Here is a 23,753-nt window from a genome sequence, read left to right as displayed (position 1 = left end):
GTCAATATCTTAGGAAGTATTGACTTCCCCCCAAAAGAAATGTACCCTCGTTAGAGGGACCCCGTGGGCAACCTGTTGCAAAAACTTCAGAACGACACTAGAGCTAGTTTTAAACTGCCCTTTTGCGAAAAATGTTGAAATTGTGTAGCAGTTACCAAAATATTACGATGTGCGAAAATTAATGGACGGAGTAGATTGATCATTTCGGTGGGGCAAATTTTTGATAGTATCTACACTGGCGCCTGCCTATACAGTGATTTTTGCAATAACTGCTAAGTGTTTACTTCTTTTTGAAGGCAACTTTATAGCGTAATAATACTTTTTGGTTTTTAAACTATAAATTTCCTTAAAGGGTTGTGTAAGTGGCTGTTGTAGTATAGGGCGTCTAGGGTCAAGTTCTTTTTATTGTTTTTTTTTTTAATTTCCGCAAACATAATAACTATTTTAAACTACCTTTAGTATGATTTTTTGAAAACATACATATGTACATTCTTCTAAACTATGGGGACTGCTATTCGATTTGTATATACTAAACAATCTTACATCGGAACAAACAATTTTTTGTTTTTTGAATAAAATAATCCCAAGAAATATTTTAATACAAATAAATATACACACATACATATGTATGTATGTATGTATAATATAATATGTATGTATGTATGTTAATTTATATGTAAATTTTCTTTTGTTTTTAAAGAAAATATTTCACATTAAAAATTTGTTTAACATTCTGTACGTATTTATATATTTATGTGTTATATGTATGTTTTTCTAATATGATGTATAATTTGATGCCGGACTATATAATTGCATAAATTTTGACATTTAGCCAACGTTCTGCCACTTGTTAGTACCAGAACAACAACAACAACAGAAACTATAGTATCAGCGGCATCACATCACCGGGAATACGAAAACAAGAACATTGTTTAAGTTATTTCTTGGCATCATTTCAAAAACATTTTAAATAAATTTTTGAAAGAAAGGAAAATAAAATCGAATTCCCCCAAAACAACAACTGTTAAAATAATAACAAATGAAAGTATTCTATATTCGATTGTTGCCAATAGCCCGAAAAATTACATCGAGCCAAATACAAAAAAGCGATAGTTAAACTCAATACTAAACAAAAATTTAAATCTAATTTAATTGTATTTTATTTTAAAAATAATAGCAAATTGATGAACATTTCAATTTGATATTAGGGTATTATCATGGGGTTTTTTTTCATAGGAAATAGGTATTTTTCATTTTAAAGAAGGATGGTCAGTTTTGTATGGTAGAGTGCTGGCGGAACTCTACGATACAAAACTGTCCATTTCGTAAATAATTATAAGGCCAGGGGCTCACTTTTTTTTTTTCTCTGAAAATGTGCAATGAAAAATTTTATAAAGGAAATAAATGTCAAACAAAAAATATAAAGAACATATTTTTTCATTTGGAATTTTCTTAGAACAAGAATCCCAACATTTTTACAATTTTTTTCGTTAAATTCAATAATTTTTTAATTTGTATGGGAACACACACGTAATGTTTTCGTAATATATTTGAATCAAAAAAAATATATTGACATTTGAATGTGTCTATCTTGCAAAAGTAGACGATGAAGAAAATATAAATTTGCTGAAATTGGTTTTTCAAGTCTTTACCAAGTTCAATGAACAATCGAAGCTCTTTAAAGAAAAAGTCGACAAAAAAGCATTTTAAAACAAGTAAGAACGGCGTTAAGTTCCACCGAGCCGAACTTTTTATACCTCCACCTCCAGTGTATTGAAGTAAATATGATTAATTAGTAACTACTATGTTCTTTCTCTACGTTAAGAATAATTGCTTGGAGGAGAATAATAGGTATGTACGTTAACTCAAAATGTTGTTCGATAACAAACTTGTTCAGTAAAAGAGAAATGAGAAGTAGTTGCAAGTACTTGCAACAACTTGCAAATACTTTTTACCTGCGATTTTATCGAACAAGCCTAATATCTTAACTCATGAAAATCACTTTATATTGATAACACAAAATTGCAATTAACAACCAATTCGGCAGGAGAATATGACTAAAATCTTCAAAAAAAATCTTAAATTGAGTGGTACCTTTACATGGAGCCTTTGACAAAAGGTGGCCGTATGCTTTCTAATTTTTGGAAAGGAATGTTTGTACCTGTTTTGTACCCTGGCTAAAACTTTAAAAATATCGAAAATCCGTTAGTGCAGTTCTATGGGGGCTATATAAAGACCTATACCGACACATTTCTGGTGGAAAGTTGTATACCCCAACGAAGACTAAATACCAAATCTCAGCCATTTCGGTGGGATCTTGAGGCAAAATGCTTCATAATACCGAAAATCGGGAGGTATTCCTACAAATTCAGTTGGAAATTTTTATACCTCTAACGAAGACCAAATGCCAAATTTCAGCCATTTCGGGGGGATATTGAGGCCACAACCTTCAAAATACCGAAAATCGATAGGTTCCGTCCTATGGGGGCTATATGAAGACGTGGGCCTATACCTACAAATTTCAGAAGGAAATTTTAATACTCCAAACGAGGACTAAATACGAAATTTCATCCAGTTCGGTGGGATATTGAGGCAAAATACCGAAAATAGGGAGTTAAAACCTACAAAATACCGAAAATCGGGAGGTACCGTTCTATGGGGGCTATATGAAGACGTGGACTTATATCGAAAAATTTCAGGTGGAAAGTTTTAGACCCCTAATGAAGACTAAATACCAAATTTTTTGCCATTTCGAGGCTATATTGCGGTCACAACCTTCAAAATACCGAAAATCGGGAGGTATCGTTCTATGGGGACTATATGAAGATGATGATGACATATACCGACAAATTTCAGGAGGAAAGCTTTATACCCTCAAAGAAGACTAAATACCAAATTTCAGCTATTTCGGTATTATATTGAGGAAAAATCCTTCAAAAAGCCGAAAATAGGGAGGAACCTTTCAATCGGGGCTATATTCATTAAAAGTATAAAATATTTTAGAAAGGAGCTGTTTGTAAAAACCCTCACATCTCAAAATATTTGGAATAGTGACCTCTTCGATTGATCTTTACCAAAGTAAAATTCAACACTTTATTGCGAGTGGAATTTTCCTCAAAATATTAAAATAAATATTTTCCATTACTCTTTTTTTCTTGACTTGAAATTTGTTGAAATTATTTTTAAGTTATGTCTGACATGCAGACAGCCAACAATATTTGTCGTGGACTGCTGACAGCCTTAAAATGAATAAATCTTAATTTTAGAAATTCAAAAAAAAAATGCATTTCAATTTCATAGCCAGGAAATGAGTTACACATGTCCAACATTCTCCTGTCATGCTGTGTGGAGGCAGGCAAATACACTAAGAACAGCAACAACAACTAGATTGAATTTTATAAACTTAGATGATGCTGTCTGTGTGTATGATACACTGCATTACGAATTTTATTTAAATAAAAATCCAAGAGAAAAGAACAAAATTCAAATCCCCCAAAATCTTATTTTAGTTACACATTTCAACGCAAAGAGTTTATTGAACCCGACCAAAAGAAAAACAGCATGTCTTTATGCCTGACTGAAAGTCTTTCTAGCTGGCCGGCTACGCATGATGTCGAGAAAAAACACGCAAGCATCCACATGAAATGCGTAACTAAAAATTTTTGAATATCCGTGGGAGGTGTTGGCGCAGGAGGGTGATTGCACCAAGGAAAGGGGTTTATACAGAAGACATCACTACCGGCAGCCTCCTCGTGGTGGATGCAGCCGCTGTCAACTCAAATTGAATAGTTTTGAGACATTAAATTTAAAAATAAAATACCTTTGTTTTCTTTTCTTTCTGAAATTATCTTGGCACGAGGTCCGAAAGAAAAATTTTAATGTAATAAAAACAAAAAAGAAATTGAAGAAAATGAAAATAGATAAAATGGCCCGCATATGTGCATGGTAAATGAAATAGAATTGCAAACGATATCATCAACCTACACCATAAGAACGTTAATTGAGCAGTTCAGTTAGATGAGATGAGTTAGATGTGGCATAAAAGAAAAAGTGAGCTAATATTTAGTATAGCAATAATATTTTAATTTTAGCTGTAAGTGTTTTTTGAACGAAATAGAAAAATATAGAATTTGGCGGAATGAGGAATCCAATCTAAAAACTCTGCAGAATTAAAAATAATGCAGCGATTATGTTATGGATGATGATGATTTTTCACCTGTCGAAATTCGATCAATAATGCTTAAGAAAGTTATACATACATACATATGTACATCCCAATTTTAGGGCCTGTTTCACTATGTCGAAAGGAAACGATTGCGAACGAAAAACACCTAAACTTTGGTTTTCATGGCGATATTGACTTTGTGTTTGGTTTAAAACAAATACAAAATGTAATAATAAAAATCATATGCGAGTTTAGTTGTTTTTCATTCGTTTTCATTTTCGTTCGACATAGTGAAACAGGCTATTACTTTCTCCCCATATTATAAACATTAGCTCTATTCCTTTACTTTTTAATGGCAAAGGTGGTAAAAAAAAAACTGTCAAAATTGCCAGTTTTACTAGAAAAGTAAAGGAACGGAAAAATAGTAGATTTGATAACAATGTCAAAAAGAAACAAACAAAAGCTTTGTTCCCGAACTAAAAAGTTTTTAAAGTGTTTACCACTTTTACACATTTTACCTGATAAATCCGTTTCCGTACACATAAAAGTTTTAACAGGGCTGCCGCCTTCTGATTGGCTAGTAGGCCGACATTGACATTTGTTCCATCTAGCTTTTTGACGTTTTTGTTTTCATTTTTAAGTTCCCGTACATTTTGAATAAAGTAGTATGTGTATCTCATTTTTTACACCTCGCTCTTTACAAAAAACAGATTTTTTGAGTTAGCAATTTCTGTTTTTTCTACTTAACTTCTACTTTAACTTGTGTTAAATGTTCATGCTGATATCTCTAAAACTCACCGAGTTACAGCCCTGGGGAAACCCAGACGAGGATAAAACAAAGGAACTCCTTCAAATGAGTAAAAAAGACATTACACCTTTTTCACATGTAATTCGAAACATTCCAGTTGTAATTCGTAACATTTCATTTGTAATTCGATTATTCTATTTGTAATTCGTAACATTTTATTTGTAATTCGAGAATTCCATTTGTAATTCGAATTATTCTATTTGTTATTCGAATTATTCCATTTGTAATTTGAATTATTCCATTTGAAATTCGAATTATTCCATTTGTAATTCGAATTATTCCACTTGAAATTCGAATTATTCCATTTGTAATTCGAATTATTCCATTTGGAATTCGAATTATTCTATTTGTAATTCGAATTATTCTATTTGTAATTTGAATTATTTTATTTGTAATTCGAATTGTTTTATTTGTAATTCGAATTATTCCACTTGTAATTCGAATTATTCCAATTGAAATTATAAATAGAATAATTCGAATTACAAATGGAATAATTCGAATTTCAAATGGAATAATTCGAATTACAACTAAAACAATTCGAATTACAAATAAAATAATACGAATTACAAATAGAATCATTCCAATTACAAATAGAATAATTCGAATTTCAAATGGAATAATTCGAATTACAAATGGAATAATTCGAATTTCAAATGGAATAATTCAAATTACAAATGGAATAATTCGAATAACAAATAGAATAATTCGAATTACAAATGGAATAATTCAAATTACAATTAAAATGTTTCAAATTACAAATGGAATTCTCGAATTACAAATAAAATGTCACGAATTACAAATGGAATTCTCGAATTACAACTAAAATGATTCGAATTACATCTGAAAAAGGTGTAGTAGACTGACAGGCATCCTTACAGGACACCTAGGGCTACAAGCACACCTGCACAAAATCGGTTGGGCAGAAAGCAGCGAATGCAGAGCACGCGGAGAGGACGACGAAACGTTGGAACACTATGTCTGTCATTGCCCAGCCTTCGCGACGCTAAGAAACCAATTTCACTATACCAGAACTCCACCAAATTAGGGCAAGCGAGTTCAAAAACTTAAGAGATTATGTCAATGGCACAGAATTTCTTAACTGATAAATTTATTTTCTTTTTAATAAATTAAGCAATAAACAAGTAAGAAAAGTCTATAGTCGGACGGAGCCGACCATGGGATACCCTATACCACTATCCCTGGACAATCGCTCTCCACGGAACTTCTTTTCAATGATTGTGAAAATTTAATTATCAAATATCAGAGATGTAATGTTTAATACTTATGACCAAAACCAAAAAGTTATCTAGCATGACAAAGACATTTTTGTAGCAGGAAAGGAAAATTTTGTTCACACAAACTAAAATGTAATGACACCCACTTATGTAGTACTACTACTTCCGTTGTTTAACCGCTACGTTATTGAAATTTTTACCAATTTCACACAAAAGTTTCAGTCCATTTAACCCGCTAAGTATTATCTGATCTTCACGTTGGTTTGTACGCTTCTTCTTCATCATAAACTCAAACTTTGTTTAAAATTTTGCGGGTTATTTTTTTGACCTACAGAGCCGCTACAAAATTGGTTAAAATTTTGTTTTTGGTGCATTTCATCCCCTGAACATTTCACGATCGTCACCAAAAACTAATCATTTCTATTCTGGCCCGAACACAATCTCCTTAAAAAAATTGTTATTGAAGTTCAAATTGCCTTAAGCTTGTTTACAATTTTTAATGGACGGACACACACCGCTAAATCGCTTTATCTCGTCGAGATATGAATTTTGGCATACCAAATAAGGGGTCTAGGACGAATATTTCGTGATGTTACATAAACTATTGGAGATACAATATGTAGCATGGTAAAAATGTGGTTCTCTACACAGAACCCAATATATATTAGGCAGTAGGCCCGTTATCTAGCAAACACTTTATTGCAGTTTACATCAGAGGAAAGGTCAGTAGTTTTTTTGCATATGTAGGCTACTTTGCGAAATATATATGTATGTCCTCAAGGAATTAAAATATCGACCAAAAATAAAATTTTTATATTTTTCATACAAAAGTAATGGTCCATTTCACCCGCTAAAGAATATCAGATCATCATTCAAAATTGTAGGCATCTTTTTCGACCTATACTCTTACCCGGTGCAAAATTTCGTGACTATTGATGTATAATTGCGACTACTAGCAAGTTTATTATTACACTACAAACAAATAACGGGATATATTAGGCTGTAACTCTGTTATCTGATCATGCACACCAACATAATTGGCATCAATTGAAAGGCCAAGCGTTCCACTTTCAAGTATATATCACTTGTCCGGAATGTCACTTCCAGGAATTAAGATATAAGCTGTATATTAAAATTTTTCACAATTTTCACACAAATGTTTTGGTCCATTTAACCCTCTAAATATTATCCGATCGCCATCTCAAATTGCAAGCTTCTCCTTTGTGATATACTCTTACCTTATTTAAAATTACGTGTTTATCGGACTATTATTGAGACCTACAGAGCCGCTACAAAATTGGATAAATATTATGTTTTTGGTCCATTTCACCCGCTAAATATTTCACGATCATCACCAATAAGAATAGGGATCTATTCTGATCTGAACCCGACCTCCATACAAAATTTCGTGACAATCGGTCCATAAGTGCGGCCTGGAGCGTGTTTACAATTTATAATGGACAGACGGACGGACTGACGGACGGACACACATCTCAAAATCGCTTTATCTCGTCGAAATATGAAAAATGGTATACCACATTGGGGGTCTCCGACGCATATTTCGCGGTGTTACATGAATTTTTACCAAAACAAACTTATAATACCCTTTTTCACATTGTGGTATAGGGTATAAAAATTTATTCCCCTTAGGCTTCCGAAATTAGAGCGCACAACAGGCCTATACTGGCTAAAGTGTATGCCCCATACGGGCATGTGGCGAATCTTATATTCGCCCCTATTTTCAACCTAACCTAACCTAACCTACTACGAGCTTGGCATAATTCAACATAAAAGTTTTTTGAGTTTATGAAGCACTAAAAATCCCTCAAATCATGCTATCTGGCTAGCTGTTTGCAATATATGGTCCAAGTAGATGTTTTAGTTTTTTATGAAAATTGTTTCTGTTTTTTTCGATATTTTAAACCAAATGGAACAAAACAAGTAAAAAAGTGTCAGTCGGTTTTGCCGACAGAGGTATACCCTCAGCCAATGTGAATTGAAACTTTCATCTACGGACAGATAGAATGTATTTGGCGTCTCTTCAGAATTTTGTGGCCCTTTTCCAACATTTGAACTTGCCGACAAAAATGTGGATTAGGAACAAATGTTGAACTTTTGTGTAGGAGGTACCCTTAGGGAGGACCGATATGGGCCATTTTAGAAGTTAAACTAAATTTTGACAAAATATTAGGAGATCCAAAGTTTGGACCAAATTGGTTGCACCATTCAAGTGATATCGTCCCACCATTTTAGTGACATTTTTTAAATATTGGGGAGAAGTACCGGAAGTTGGGGACCGGTATTGTCCCATGAAACTAAGACCAAATGTTGCACTAAATCGGTAGAACAGTTCGAGTGCCACATATGGTGACATAGGGCTTTTTACACCTTTCGGGATGTTTTCCCAAGAAATATGGAGCTGCTCATGAAAAAACTTTTACCTTCGTAATGGAGGTAGCGAATGCAAATCGCTTCAACAGAAAACAAAGTGATTCGAGAGCGGGTCTTAAAGTGAACTTATCCGAAATTTTGTGTGGGAGGTACCCAAAGGAGTGGACAAATATAGTCCATATTCAAACCTGATCTATATCTGGTAGATATATTAGGATGTGCAGAGTATGGATTACATCAGTCACTCCCTTCAAGAGTTATCGTGCGCAAAATTTTTCCGAACATTTTTGAAGTTTTGTGGGGGAGGTACCTGAAGGAGTGAACCGATATAGCACATCTTCGAATTTAATCTAGGTTTTGATAAAATATTACGAAGGCCAAATTTTGGAACGAATCGACAGAACTGAGAGATTTATCTTGCGCTCCAACCACTACACACGGGGTCATAGACATTTTTTACAACTTTCAGGCTATTTTCTCAGGAAGTATGGACTTGCCCCTTATGAAACTTGTACCGTCGTATGGGGGACAGCGAATACAAGTTGTTACAACAAAAATTAAAGTGGTTCGAGAGCAGGTCCTAAACTGAACTTTTCCGAAATTTTGTGTGGGAGGTACCCGAAGGAGTGGACCGATTGAGTCCATATTTAAACTTCATCTAAGTCTGGTAGAACTTTCACGATGTACAAAGCGTGGGCTAAATCGGTTACTCCCTTCAAGAGTTATCGTGCGCACAAATTTTCCGAACATTTTCGAACTTTTGTGGGGGTGGTACCGGAAGGAGTGGACCGATATAACCCATCTTCGAACTTAAACTAAATTTGGGCAAAATATTACGAAAGCCGAACCGAATCGGTTGCTCCGTTCGAGAGTTATCGTGCGCACCAGTCAGCCAGACAGACGGACGGATATGGCTAAATCAACTCCAAATTGTCTGAAACACATTTCGTCCAAACATACTTGGGGTCTAAAACCATTATTTCGATGAGGCACATTTTGCCCGTATGAAAGCATAAATGCTGAGGGTATAAAAACATAAAATTTTAAATTGCATTTTACTTATTTAAATCAATAATCCTATTCACAACGCTTTAGAAACTAAAAAAAATGTGAAACCTTCTTGGTCAAAAATGTTAACATTTCAAGTGGTTTATATTGAACAGCTGATTAAAAGTCAGCTGGCTAAACCATAGACTAATGAAAACATAGACGACGGAATGCTCTCACCGAGTATGTTCGAATTGAGTGTACTGAAAAAGAAACTCAAAATAAAATTCCAAAAATACAAGTTAATAAATATTTTGTTCTGGCAAAAGGCTACATGGGGTTAGTTTTTGATGGGGACAATATCCTTAGACAAAAATATCCAAGAAAATATTGTTTTCGGATTTGAGTAACTTGATAGCGGCATCATTGAGTATTTCTTCGTCTATAAATTTATTTGTGGCTAAACTTACAAATTTTTACGGGATAAATTTTCCCAGCAAAAATTTTCAAGTTCTCAGTCACAGAACTCTCCAAAAAATATCTCCAAACTCTTTTACTGAAAAATTTTGTTATCAAGCAGCATTCAGTTACAATTTGTACGAATTTGTACAAATTTTTGGTTTATCGTACAGACCTATTGTTACCCTATTACAAAACTGTGTGCATTTTATATTGATATATTTTTAACATAAATAAGATAGTAATTTTCGGAAGCTTAATTTTTTATGAAGTTGAAGTTTTTACATTAATAATAAGCAGAGTGCAAAAACTACTAATCGCAAAGGGTACTAAATACTGAACCAGTCGTATCATATACAGACTAATAGCATGTTTACATTAGATCGTTTTGTCGGGGATTTATTGAAGTTAAGGCATTACAATTTGATGTAATGTAAACATACTTTAAGCTAATTCTTGATTTTTGCTTTTGAGAGAGGTGAGAGAAATTGAAGCGCTTCACAGAACATCTCCCACCAACAAATTGCAATTTTAAATGTCAAGTGTAAATCAAGACTAAAGCAAACAACTGCAAGTTCTACGTAAAAAGCCGACAAGATGATTTTTATTTAAAAATAAAAAAAAATAAACCCATTTGATGTAAAGAAATTAAAACTGAAATTTAAGGCAACTGAAAATAATACTAAAACTAAACGAAAATAAAAACACAAAAATCTCTTCTCTCACTACTTACCCTTCGGTCATTTTCATCACTTTTGTGGGTGATTTTGATTCACCACTCAAAAAGTCAGCTGTGGCATTTTTCAAGTTATTCTTAATATTTTCTCCGTTCTCTTTGAGGGTTGTTGTTTCTTGCATCTTCTTGTCCATGGCATCTTGCATGGTGCCATTTTCGGGCATTTTCAAGTCGGCATTAGCTGGGGGATTGGGCACGGCGATTGAGACAGGCATTTTGGTGTCTTCAGTTGGTTTGAGGGGTGCAAGAGGAGTATCAAAAGCTGTAGATTTGGGTGGAGAAACCGAAGGTGGTTGGGGGACAACAGGTGCTGGTGCTGCGGGTGCTGGTGTAGGCTTAACTTCTGCAGGTTTTGGAGTTACTGGGGCAGGTGCTGGAGCAACTGGTTTAACTTCTGCTGGTTTTGGAGTAACTGGTTTAACTTCTGCAGGTTTAGGAACTTCTGGTGCTGGAGCAACTGGTTTAACCTCTGCAGGTTTAGGAACTTCTGGTGCTGGAACAACTGGTTTAACTTCCGCTGGTTTTGGGGGTACTGGTTTAGCTTCAACTGGTTTTGGTTTGACAGGTTCTGGCGCTTTGGATGTGCTAGCTTCACTTGGTTTATTTGATGAAGTTGCACTGCTCGCAGGTTTATTATCTAAGGCCTTGTTTGGTTTAACAGTCTTATTACTGGTATAAAATATATCAAAAAATGTCCAACCAAAACGTTTGCTAAAAATTGAAAATGAAAAGAAAAAACCGAAAAGAAATTAAATGGAATAAGAAAAAGAAAAAAATAATAAATAAATTAAAACATAGAACATTGGGAGTTTAAAATATAAGAAAGTAGGGATGTAAACTAAGAATTAGAGGTTTAATAAACTTATAAAAGATTTGGATCCATTTAGTTTTTATTCAAAGTGGATTAGATTTTAAAACAAATCATGCGAAAACCCATGAACATCAGGTCAACACATAATATCTACAAAATCGCTTCCAATAAGGGAGCAATGGTTTGAAATAATGACATCGTATAAAATTCTATCTCTACTGTCAAATGATAATTGGAGGTAACTTATCCCAACAACTTACTTCTACCAATATCCTCAGATAGAGCGACAGTCTGTCGTGCAATTTCATCAATTCAATAATGGAGAAGGTACTGGAAAACTGACTCACAAAATCGAGGAATTTCTATGACAATTTGAGTTTTTTTGTCAACCAAACAAGTAAAATAGAAAGACCGATCTATACCGTCAGCCTGTGTGAATTAAAACTTTCATTTATGGGCAGATCGAATACCGACTTTACAAACAAAATCCTTTTTCCCAAAAATTATGTATAAAAATTTATTCAAAATTCGGTGCCCTTTTGGATGTATGAGCTTGCCGACAAAAATATGGATTTGGATTAAAGCTCAAAAGTGTTGCGGAGATGATACCTGAAGGAATGGACCACATTGTCTATATTGGAAGTGGATTTTTTTGGACGCATTCCTTTCTATAGATAGATCGTCCATTACAGTTTTTTAATATAGACCTTTTGGACCATTATATTCGGAAGCATGGATTTGCCCACAAAAAACAGTACCTTCGGTAAAAATTTACAAAGGATCGTCGAACAGACCTTAAAATGCACTTAATCAAAATGTTGGCCTTTGTGAGGGAAGTACTCAAAGGAATATATCGATATAGGCCATTTCTGAATTTAAACTAAGCTTGGACAACATATTTCAAGATCCAAAGTTTTGAGAAAAACGGTTGCTCCGTTTCATTTGAGCGAATCGGACTTTTGTGGGTGAGGTACCGGAATGAGTAGACCGATAAGAATCATCTTCGAAAATTATCTAACATTCGCAGAAATATTACGAGAGTTGTCGTGCCCTCCAGCCACATGACATGGAGGCCGTAGGGGTTCTTATAGCTTTCGAGTCATTTTCTCAGGAAGTATGAATTTGCCCCTTGAAAAAACTTGTACCATTGTAATAGGAGCCTCGAGTACAACCTGCTGCAAGAAAAATCAAAGCGATTCGAGAGGAGATCTTAAACTGCACTTTTCCTAAATTTTGTGTGGGAGGTATCCGAAGGAGTAGAAACCATATTGGCACCTCATCGATGTCTGGTAGAAATTTCACGATGTGCAATGTATGCAGCAAATCGGTCACTCCCTTCAACAGTTATCGTGCGCACAATTTTTTTTCGAACATTTTTTAACTTTTGTGGAGGAGGTGGCTGAAGAAGTCTACCGATATGCCTCATTTTCGAACTTAATGTAAGTTTGGACAAAATATTACTAGAGCCAAATTTTTGACCAAATCGGTCATTCGTTCGACAGTTATTGTGGGCTCCAGACAGACGGACGGACATGGCTAAATCGACTCCAAATTGTCTGAAACGGATTTCGTCCAAACATACTTGGGGTTTAAAGCCATTATTTCGGTTTTTACCCGTCTCCTCTAAAGAGATGTTATTGATTGTGTTACTACAAATATAACAGTACAACCAAAGAAACTTTTATTTGTCTCTATTAGCTAGTTTTTTCTTTTTTTGGCCGGAACTACATCTGGAATAAATATTACTGTGCGCAAAGTTTGGACCAAATCGTTCACTCTTGGAAGTTATTGTGCGCACAATTTTACCGAAAAACATTGAATTTTTATGGGGGATGTACTCGAAGGAGCGGGACGATAAAGTTCATCTTCAAAATTGAATTGGTTTGAACCAAATCGTTTACTCAGTTCGAGAGTTATTTTGCGCATCAGCCACAGACGGACAGGGCTAAATCGACTCCAGGTTGTCTTAATAAATTCTAAGTCGGAAAGTATGTTTTGTTGTGTCATTGCATATTTTAGTTAAAACCTCAACCTAACCTATAACTGCCATCATTGCAAGAAGCACATGGATGATGCGTAATGCAATGCTGTTGTGCAAATATCATAGGCGCCATACAATGCAATTACACTTTAGATAGAAAATAAAATTTTCATACTAAGCGCTCCTTTCTCATTTTATTTCTTTTTATTCCCATTAATTGCACGTAAAACCCAACATTGTCACTGCACCTACTAAAGCAAATTCCATTATTTATGGTCTTTCTCTATATTTGCCAGTATTCTATCTGCCTATGTTTGCTGTTGGTGATTTATCCAATTCGCAATTGATAGAAAGAATGATAGAAAAAAAGAATAAACAAAATTGCATAGAAGGGAATTAATTAAAGTGGAAATTGCACTGAGCCGCGACCGGATCAAAAAGAGGAGAGGCACACATTGGTGGCTAACCAGTCGTCGTTGATGGGAACATCGACAGACGGACACGAATGACAGGCAGTCAGACAAATGGGCCAGACATAACAGAACAAACACCAGCAATCATGTTTTCTACAACATTTTTAAAGACCTCATTTCTCCTCTTTATTTCCCTCATTGTCTCTGGCAGGCATGCCAAGCGGCATGCAAAAATCAAAAATAACATGTGTTGCAGTTTCGTTTGGCGCGTTTATTATTCATAGGTTATTTTTATTTCGATTTCAAAATATGTTCCTTTACATTGTTAATATTTAATTAAAAAGATTTATAAAATATTATAATATTTATAAATATGCATTTCATGCCAAATGTAAGAAGACATGGGAAAAAGGATACAAATTACAATGACCACTGAAGGTAGACACATTTCTATCACATTTTTAATTATTCACTTTTTCGGTCATACACAATGTGTTCTTATTAATTATGTATTGTATATAAAATATTTATATGCATTTTCTTGTTTTTATTTATTTTTGCCTTCAATATGTGATAATTACCTTGAGTAATGCAAATTCTTGCTTGCAAGAAAGAAAACACTTTAATTCCGGAGCACAGCTCTGAACGAAATAATCTCTACTTTGGAGATAATGAGTTGGCGTTAATGGTCTTTCATTTTTTTTGGGTATTGCCAGATTGCTACTGGCATACCCGTAATGTCCGCATCTTAGTACATATAGGGAATTGTAAATTTGAGCTTGTAAAACTTTTTGAACACATCAATTTACGCTCAACTCCAAATGATATGATTAATCATTTTTGCTCATGAATAGGGAGGACTTTTTGGATTAATTTATACATAGAAATCGTTTAGAATGTACTCAAGACAGTTGTTAAGGATGAATTAATTTTGAAAAATAAATACATAGAAATACAATTTCATATGAAGATAGAATACCATTAGGTCTTTAGATGATAAGTAACCTTATTGAGATCTTTTATGTAGGATGGGCATGCAATCACTTCTCATAATTAATCGCATTCGTAAGTTCATAAAAATTCGCAGTCGAATGCTTGCATCATAAAAAATATATCCCCAAAATATATATGAAAGAACAAAGTCACGTTATGTCACTAATGCTCGTCCAGCATTAGGCGACTTAGTACGTTTACGAAATCGAGTAGATTTCAACTGTCAATTTCTTGTGAGCATGGCTGACTTCCGTATCGTCAGATGCTTTACAAATGACTGAAAAACTGCGAAGTATTACACAGAAAAAACAAAAGTATGATTTTTTTACTAATTCCGTTCATAATTTTGTTGTCCATAATTTGAACGCACCTCTTTTAAAGTGAATGGACAAATTTTTTTACTCATGTACATAATACTATTTTTGCAAAAGTATGAATGCTTTTCTAAAATACAAAAATAAATTTCATAGTTTCCCCTACATTAACCACTATTTTTTCTGACAAAACCGATTTTTGTGCTTTGCCTATAAAGATGTGGTGGATTTGCTTCTATTGTTTTTGTCTTTCCTCCCCACCATCGTATCTACACGCACATTGACTCCGTGTCAACAACCCAGCTAACAATTTTTTCCGAGGGCTCTGATATCAGATTTTTTCTGAGATTTTCTGAATATTTTTTAGAATTGTGGCCGATTTCTCTAATATTTTCCTAGAAATTTGACCGATTTTCTATAAGTTTATTTTTAGAATCTCTGCACATTTTCTAAAGAATCTTAAGAATCGTCATTCCGAATTCGTTCCGATTTCTAATGGAATTTCTAAGTCAATTTTTTTTCGTTTGATGTCGAAGAACAAAATGGATGGTCATAAAATTCGCATATACAATTTTAAAAATTTTTTAATATAAATGCTACATATAATTATTCAAGCTAGTGTTGATAGCTTCAACAAATATGTAGAAGTATACTTGTTCTACTGTTGATCATAAAATGATAACAACAGGCAAAATCATTAGAAAGTTTGAAATTAGAATCTTCCATAAATAGCACATTGAAAGAAAATTGTCTCTGAGTGGGGTTTGTTCTGTACAGTACGACACGTGGCGTCAGCATCAGAATTGTTTCCGATTTTTTCAGAAAATCTGAACTTTTCTCCGAATTTTTCCAGAATTTCTTTCCGAATTCGGATGGATTTTCTTAAGAATATCTAAATTTTTCATCGAATTTTCCAGAATTTTCTTCCGAATTCGCACCGAATTCTGTGAGAAAATCTAAATTTTTCTCCGAATTTTCCAAGAATTTACTTCCGAATACGGACGGAATTCGTCGCGAAACTCTAATATTTTTTAAGATTTACCTTAGAAAATTCTTTCCGAATTCGGTGACCACGTCCATACAACTTTCGTACCGAATTCGATACGAATTCGGCATCAGAATCGTATACTTTTTCAGAAATTCTGTCCGAATTCGAAACGAATTCGGAAAAAAATGTTAGCTGGGAAAGCACAACAGCCTAAACAACCACCACTACCCACCACTACCACACTAACTAACCACACGTATAGACCTCGTTTGTTGTCGGAAAACACTCACTATATCAGTAGCATAAATTCGCAAATACAATTTTTGAATTTCTTTAATATAAATGCAACATCTAAAAACTCAATCTAGTGCTGATGGACTCGATATGTATGTACGTATGGTGTTCTGATTTACAAGATACATAATTAACTAGGAAAAATCAATTAGTAGAAGAAGAACAAGAATTACAAAATTAAATAAAAAAAACTAATTTCAAAATAAAATAAAAAAACAAAATTTGTATAGAAAAAATAAATTTATGAAAAATATAAAAAGAGTTTTGAATATAAGCAATTTTTGTTGCTTTAAAGAAGATTATTTTGAAATGAATGAATTGGTTCATATCTTGCAAAAAATATATACATATATTCCATGTTTATGTTTCATTAAAAAAAGAACCCAGTATTTATTGCTTTATGAATTAGGTTCATACAATGCAAAAACCTGAACATTGGAAAAAATTTTGAACACTATTCATAAATTGAATGAATTCTTTTTTTCTGTGTATGTTTCTTAACGCCGTTGTATTTAACAGCTGCGAAGCTACGTGTTTCAAAACGTCAAAAATACACATTTTTAGCGCAGGTAAAAAGCAAACATTATCATATATATTTCTGATACATTTAGTTGCATTTTCGAGGAACAATGTATGAGTGTGCAACTGAAATATTTTGACGAAGTTTAAACAACACAAAGCAATTGACGATACGGAAGTCAGCCTATTCGTCAAATGAAAAATCATCTGCAATGCCCAGGGTGCATATTCTGTAACTTTTTAACAATTTTGCTCATTGTTTATTTTACAACAACTTCATTTGTTTGTTTTGTAGTTGTTACAAAAACAAAAGAAATTTTAACAACTTTTCAATCGATACAATTTACAGAATAGGCCTACTGGTCTATGTCTGGTATAACTATGTGCGAAGTATGGACCAACTCGGATACTGCCTTCGAGAGTTATCGTTCACACCATTTTACAGAAAAAAATTGGGGTATCCGAAGGAGTCGACAAACTTGTTAAGTAAGAGAGAAGTAGTTACAAGAACTTGCAAGTACTTTTTACTTGCAAAGTTATCGAACTGAGCTAATATGTATATGTTCAGTGAGTCACAGTCAAAAGTATTCACTTCACTCTCTTTCATTAAAACTGCGATTGTTAAGAGTTAATTAATAAAAATGATTTTATTTCTTTTCTATTTTTAGATTAGTGTTTAAACTTATAAAATTAAATTAATAAATGAAATTAGCAATATTCTGGTAAGTTCAGCCGGGCCGAACTTGTTATACCCTCCACCAGGAGTTGTATTGAAGTAAAATGGAACAATTAGTTTCTTTTCGTTTATGAAGAGGACTAAATACCAAATTTCCGATATTTCGGTAAGATAATGTGGCTAAAACCTTCAAAATACCGAAAATCTATGGGGGGTATAGGAAGACGTGGACCTATACTGATAATTCTCTTCAGGAATATTTTTTATTTATTTATTTCAATTTTTATATGACTAATCTTCCGATCTTAAGGCTTGTTATACCCTCCACCACGAGTTGTATTGAAGTAAAATAGAACAATTAGTGTCGGGAAAATCTCAAAAGAAAATAGCATAATATTCAATATTAGGTCTGTACGATTATATTTATTTATTTCAGTTCTTATAACTGGGGGCCCGTGCCCCCCCCGAAATGGTTTGGTCGACTATAATTTTTTGAGCTACTTATCAAATTATTACCATTTATGAAAACTGAAAATGTAATTTGTCATCAAGTTGTCTAAGATATATTTAAAATTTTTTTGTTTGAATACTCTTTTTAGAGAAAGTTCCAGTGAAACTGGAACTGCCATGCCAGTGTTTTGGAGTTCTGTAATAAATATAAAGGTCTTGAGGCTTTAAACTCATTTTGTATTCAAAATATTGACAAATTCAGTATTGTGCGGATGTCTATTGGACAATATATACGACAAATCAAGGGTTTTCTGTGGAGTATATCTCGAAAAGCAGTTAGAACATTGTTTTACTGCCTTAATAAAAATGTTGTATTCCTATTTTATATCAACTTGTTGCTAAACAGTGGGATAAAATAATGGAGAAAAATGTATTGTTGTGCATAATAAAGTGATAATATCTGCTATAAATAGCGTGCCCATCTGAATTTTTTCCTATCAGTAACAAATTTGTAGCAGAAAACTACCGTAAACGAAATTAATGCTCAAACTTTCGTTATATGGTATTGTTTTAAAATCTGCTGTTATTTGTATCTTATATTACGGTGCTCTTGAACCAAATGAAAGAAGAAAATCAAAAAACAAAAAATTGCATTTTTAGGGTTTTTTAGGTTTTGACGGTTTTGCTGGGAAACCACAAGCCCTATCAAAATGGAACTAAAGAAAATGTTATAGCAGTAAAAATTCTCTACAGTATTGTTGATATTTTGATAGGTATTTTCGTAGGTTTTACCATTTCTGAGATATAGAAGTTCAAATTTAAACAATTCACTGACTGTATCTCCTTATAAAACAATGTCAGGACTATAATTTCCCAACTTAAGTAAAAAAAAATGGTACAACCGAGTAAAAAAGTTACGAATCCCCATCTTGTAAAGAATTCGACAAGACTTACTGTTTTGAAGCAAATCGTGAAAACCTAACAAAAAACCCAAAAAATGTGACCTGAACTTCTATATCTCAAAAATGGTGAAACCTAGGAACAAATCAAATAAATTTTCAAAGTTACAACATTTTCTTTAGCCCCATTTCGATAGGAGTTGTGGTTTCCCAGCAAAATCGCGAAAACCTAAAATAAACCTAAAAATGTGAACTTATTTAAAAATCCCTCCATCGATTTTTTCTTGTTTTGGGATTTTTCTCATCTATGAACATTGCTGTTTCAGAATCCACAAAAACTTCCCAGTTGTAAGCTCCATTCATTTAACGTTGGTTCAAGAGCACCGTGATATTGAACCCGAAACCATTAGGCTAACGATAAAAATGTACCTCATCGAAATAATGTTCTTAGACTAATCATATGTTTGGACGAAACACGCATCAAACAATTTGGAGTCGATTTATCCCAGTTTGTCCGTCTGTCTGGTCCCATTATAACTCTCGAACAGATCAACAGATTTGGTCCAAATTTTGGATCTCGCAATATTTTGTCCAACCTTCCTTTGGACATCAGACTTCAAAATGTTTCTCTAAAATCTTGAGCAAAGTCCAATCCGATTTTTTCGAGACCTAGAGTAGGTTCGAAAGTGGATTATATCGATTCACTCCTTCAGATACCTCCAACACAAAATTTCAATTATCCGATTTGACCGAAACATCCTAAAATAACGTACATATTAAATTCTGAAACTTCTTCGCTATACAATTCATAGAAAAAAATTGGCTATCTTGCCCCTATTCGATATGTCTATATATAAAAGTCTCAACTCACACAGGCTGAGGGTATATCTCTGTAGGCAAACCCGATTGTTACTTTTTACTTGTTTTACAGAAAACAAAAGTTATGAATTTTCATAAGTTTGTCTCCGCTGTACCGACAGAAGTGATTGGTCGTTGGAAAGTTTTTAAGGTCATCGAGTCCATAAACATCTAGTCATACAATTAAGATCGAAATGGAGAAATGGATGGAGTTTTTCGTCTTAAGCTATTTCTTCAGGATTTAGCTAAAATGTTGCCGATCTTTTTGAGAGATATTTTTTCGACCATGTGTTTGCGTAGTCTCAAACAGTACTGCGAGTGGGATTCGGAGTCTATGAGTCGTAGATTGCATAGCCCGGCTCCTGATATATTTTTCTTTTATTAATGTAATTTTCTGAATTATTAGTTGGCTTTCACGGACTCTATCACTTCTGGTAAAATAGTAAAGTTTTGGTGTTTTTATGCACTTAAAGAATATCATTTTCTTACAATAATACAAAACTTTTTTAATGGCACTGAAGTTAGTGTGTGATAAAGAAGAAACGGCGTTATGTTCAGATCGAACTGTTTATATCCTCCAAAAAATGTATATATCTATTCGACATATTCGCGAATGCAATCCCTGCGTTCGAACGTGGATCTATTTTCACCACTTTTTCATGGAAATTCTCCCAACAAAATGATTTCCAAAATCCATATTACTGGCGATATTTTTAAAAACTATGCCAATAGCCTCGAATATAGAAAATGTTTCGAAAGCTATTCGCTGCGGGATTTAGAACCCAAAATGTCAAATAAGAGCTAATGTGGTTGAAAATTCTGGGATACACCAAAACGTACATCTATATGGGTAATATGAAATTGAAAGATTTTTTAGTTATTACTTCAGTTCTGTTGGAGAATTTGGTTAAAAACTTTTGTAAGGAAACTATGCCGAACGTGGTCTAATATAGTTCATCCAAGGACTAATATATTATAATCAGTTCCAAATTTCAATCTTGTATCTAAAATATTGTGATCTCTCTCTTTTGAATGTATATATTTTGTGGCAATATTGAATATACATAAAATCAATTAAAACCCCTTTAAAATAGCTTTACGTAACAACACACAACATTTTTAATTTTCATGATTTTTGGTCAAGTTGGGCCCGTAAAAATTTGTAAGTTCGGCCAGCTGACTTTTCTATGTAAACAACTTGAAATTTTAACATTTTTGACCAAGAAAATTTCACATTTTCAATTTTTTTTTTTAGATTTTATAGCGCTGTGGATAGCATTATAGCTTTAAATAAGTCAAATGCAATTTTAAAATTTATGTTTTTGTTCCATTTGGTTTAAAATATCAAAAGAAACAAAAACAGCTGACATTCTTGCAAGTTTTTGCAAAATGTTGTTCAAAAACTTTCTGCAATTTTTCTAGCTTGAGAGAGTAAAATTCACTGAGAGAAGTTGCTGGAACTTGCAGAGCAATTATTGCTGGGAAAGTTATCGTACAGACCCTTTATCCGATATGCTGTTCAAAAAATCATATTCAGGCATAAAGCCGAGAATACGATCTGCAACAAGTCGAAAAACAGCGAGAAAAAAATTTACTGAAAGAGACGAAAAGTGGTTACTTCGTTACAGGCGTTTTGAGAATTTACGTAATTTATTTGATAGGTATTCTATGAAATTGACAACTTAAATGACGCATGTTTTATGAAACCTGTAAAGGCCCAAACTCAATCAGCTACTTGCTTTCTTTCTTCGCTTTGCTCTAGTAAAATAATAAATTAAAAAGTAACCTATTTCGATACCGTCTCGGCCGTCCTTTTTCTTCTACCAGAAATGGAGCCACGCAAGCAAGAAACATCCATTGTGTTTCTACCTTAAAAGCCGCTTAAATGACGATCTATAGACCATTTAAATATGACCTCATTAGCCGGATTTAGCGCATTATCAGGTTTTATTTGTTAAATCCGGTCATAATCTACCGGATTTATCATACAAAATTAAATCCTAGAATTAACAGAGTTTGTTTTTAATCCAGCACAAATCCTCCTATACAGCTCTGTTTTGTAGAAAAAATCTCTACACTTCCATCCGTTACATTTTGCGAATTGAATTGATACGACAAAATAAATATTTATTTTCTGAGAAAGAGTGAAATAAAATAAAGCAAAACGAATGGAAATAGCAAATAAATGTACAGAAAAATTGAATTTTCACACAATACTCGTTGGGCAAATGATTAAATGCAAATAAAGTGTATTTAAATGTTAACAACAAGTAACGGACCGTCACTTTAATCCTCTTAATGGTATATGTAAATGATGCGGGATTTATACTGGATTTATCAAATACAGGTGAGGTTTTATTAATAGTCTAAATCAGCTATTACGTCGACTAGCGTTTATATTAATACATCTCGATATGTTTGATTTGATTATTTATTTATGTGCATTTTGTCTTCTATTTTACTCGACATTTCAATAAACGAACTGCATACAGTGTAAATTGTTATAATTTCTGGCGTTAACGACCACACCAAATAAATTGGTTTATTTATAATATGTGTGTTCGTTTACTGAAAATTTGTACAATTTGTAACTGGATGTTGTTCGTTTACTCTACAGTATAATGCAAAATATCTTAGGCGGCCATCAGACCATCTGCTTTTTCATATGTATGTTGTCACTATGGGTATACTAATATACAGAACAGCTGATTCATACATGTGAAAAAGCAGATGGTCTGATGGCGGCCTTAGTCGTTTACAAGAAGTTACTGGACTTGTACAAATTTGTACAAATTATTGAGTAAATGAACACACCTAATATCACAGTTTACTCTGAATATCACACGTGCCAATTCATTAAAGTCAGTTTAGTTATATCAATCACAACAGGTACATTTGCTATTGCGTCTGAGACATCAACAATAGCAACATCGACATAATGGCACTTTAAAAAACACAAAAATGATTTTGAAAAATTTGCAAGTTATGTGTGTGAATAAATAAATGTACCTACATACGTATACCTATGTTGTTGTATATGTATGTATAACCATGTGTCTACGTACAAATATGTATATGTTTGCACAAACCAAAAGAAAAAGTCTAGTGAGAACATATCATAAGGTGACGTCAAGGTCTGATGCCTGATGAATATACTTCAGAAAAATTGCTGGAAGATTCGATAAGAGAAATATTTCATATAACACATCTCTTGCAATTGCCACTACCTTGCTAATTCATCCCACAGCGGGGTGCCACAGTATTCCCACAAATGATTAATTAAAAGCAAAAACAAGGAAAGTTGGAGAAAATGGTAATTTGATGTTAATCAGAAACTAGAATTTATTTCCTTTTTTTAGATTTAAATTTATTTTCAGCGACATTTAAATTGATCTCAGAAATCAAGATAGGAAGCTCTTTAGATAGCTAAGGAAATATTCGAAACCTATATCATATATGACGGTTACTAACTTAGATTGGAAATGTAAGAAACTTATCTCTAAATGTTCGTTTTTCGAAGGCCGCATTGGTGAAAAGGAACTGATTAATTGCAATCGCAATCGATATTCGCAAATTTATCAAATTTGCAAACCCCAATCTTCAATTGCTTGCTAATTGTCAAAAATATCATCAGTCATTAAATAAATGATTTAGCAAATATTATGCAATACCTTCTTATTATCCATCAATCATTATCATTCAATTGATGGCTGGCAACCTGGCTGCAATTGGTTGGCCCAGAACATTCAATTTTATTTATTAATCTGATGACAATG

At 33.4% G+C, this 23,753-nt stretch overlaps 1 protein-coding gene across 3 annotated transcripts in view; it reads right to left on the bottom strand.

The window, feature by feature from the left end:
• Positions 1–23,753, bottom strand: part of Argk1 (Arginine kinase 1) — a 119,463-nt gene that overhangs the window by 56,718 nt on the left and 38,992 nt on the right. Inside the window, exons 1-2 of one of the 3 annotated variants that reach the window (XM_073984531.1) lie at positions 14,568–17,468; positions 10,779–11,492 (exon numbers count right to left, since the gene is read on the bottom strand). The exons of 1 other annotated variant lie outside the window; for it this stretch is intronic. In XM_073984531.1, the coding sequence (XP_073840632.1) occupies positions 10,779–10,996 (218 nt within the window). In that variant the 5' untranslated portion in view covers positions 10,997–11,492; positions 14,568–17,468. Of the gene's footprint in view, positions 1–10,778; positions 11,493–14,567; positions 17,469–23,753 lie in introns of those variants that run through there. One more of the 3 variants, XM_073984530.1, reaches the window with a different exon arrangement.

The sequence above is a fragment of the Musca autumnalis genome, unplaced genomic scaffold (assembly GCF_047663935.1).
Source record: "Musca autumnalis isolate F117 unplaced genomic scaffold, ASM4766393v1 scaffold_4, whole genome shotgun sequence".
Lineage (NCBI taxonomy): Eukaryota > Metazoa > Arthropoda > Insecta > Diptera > Muscidae > Musca > Musca autumnalis.
Note: the sequence above shows the minus strand (reverse complement) of the source record. Positions and strands in the feature narration are given on the sequence as shown.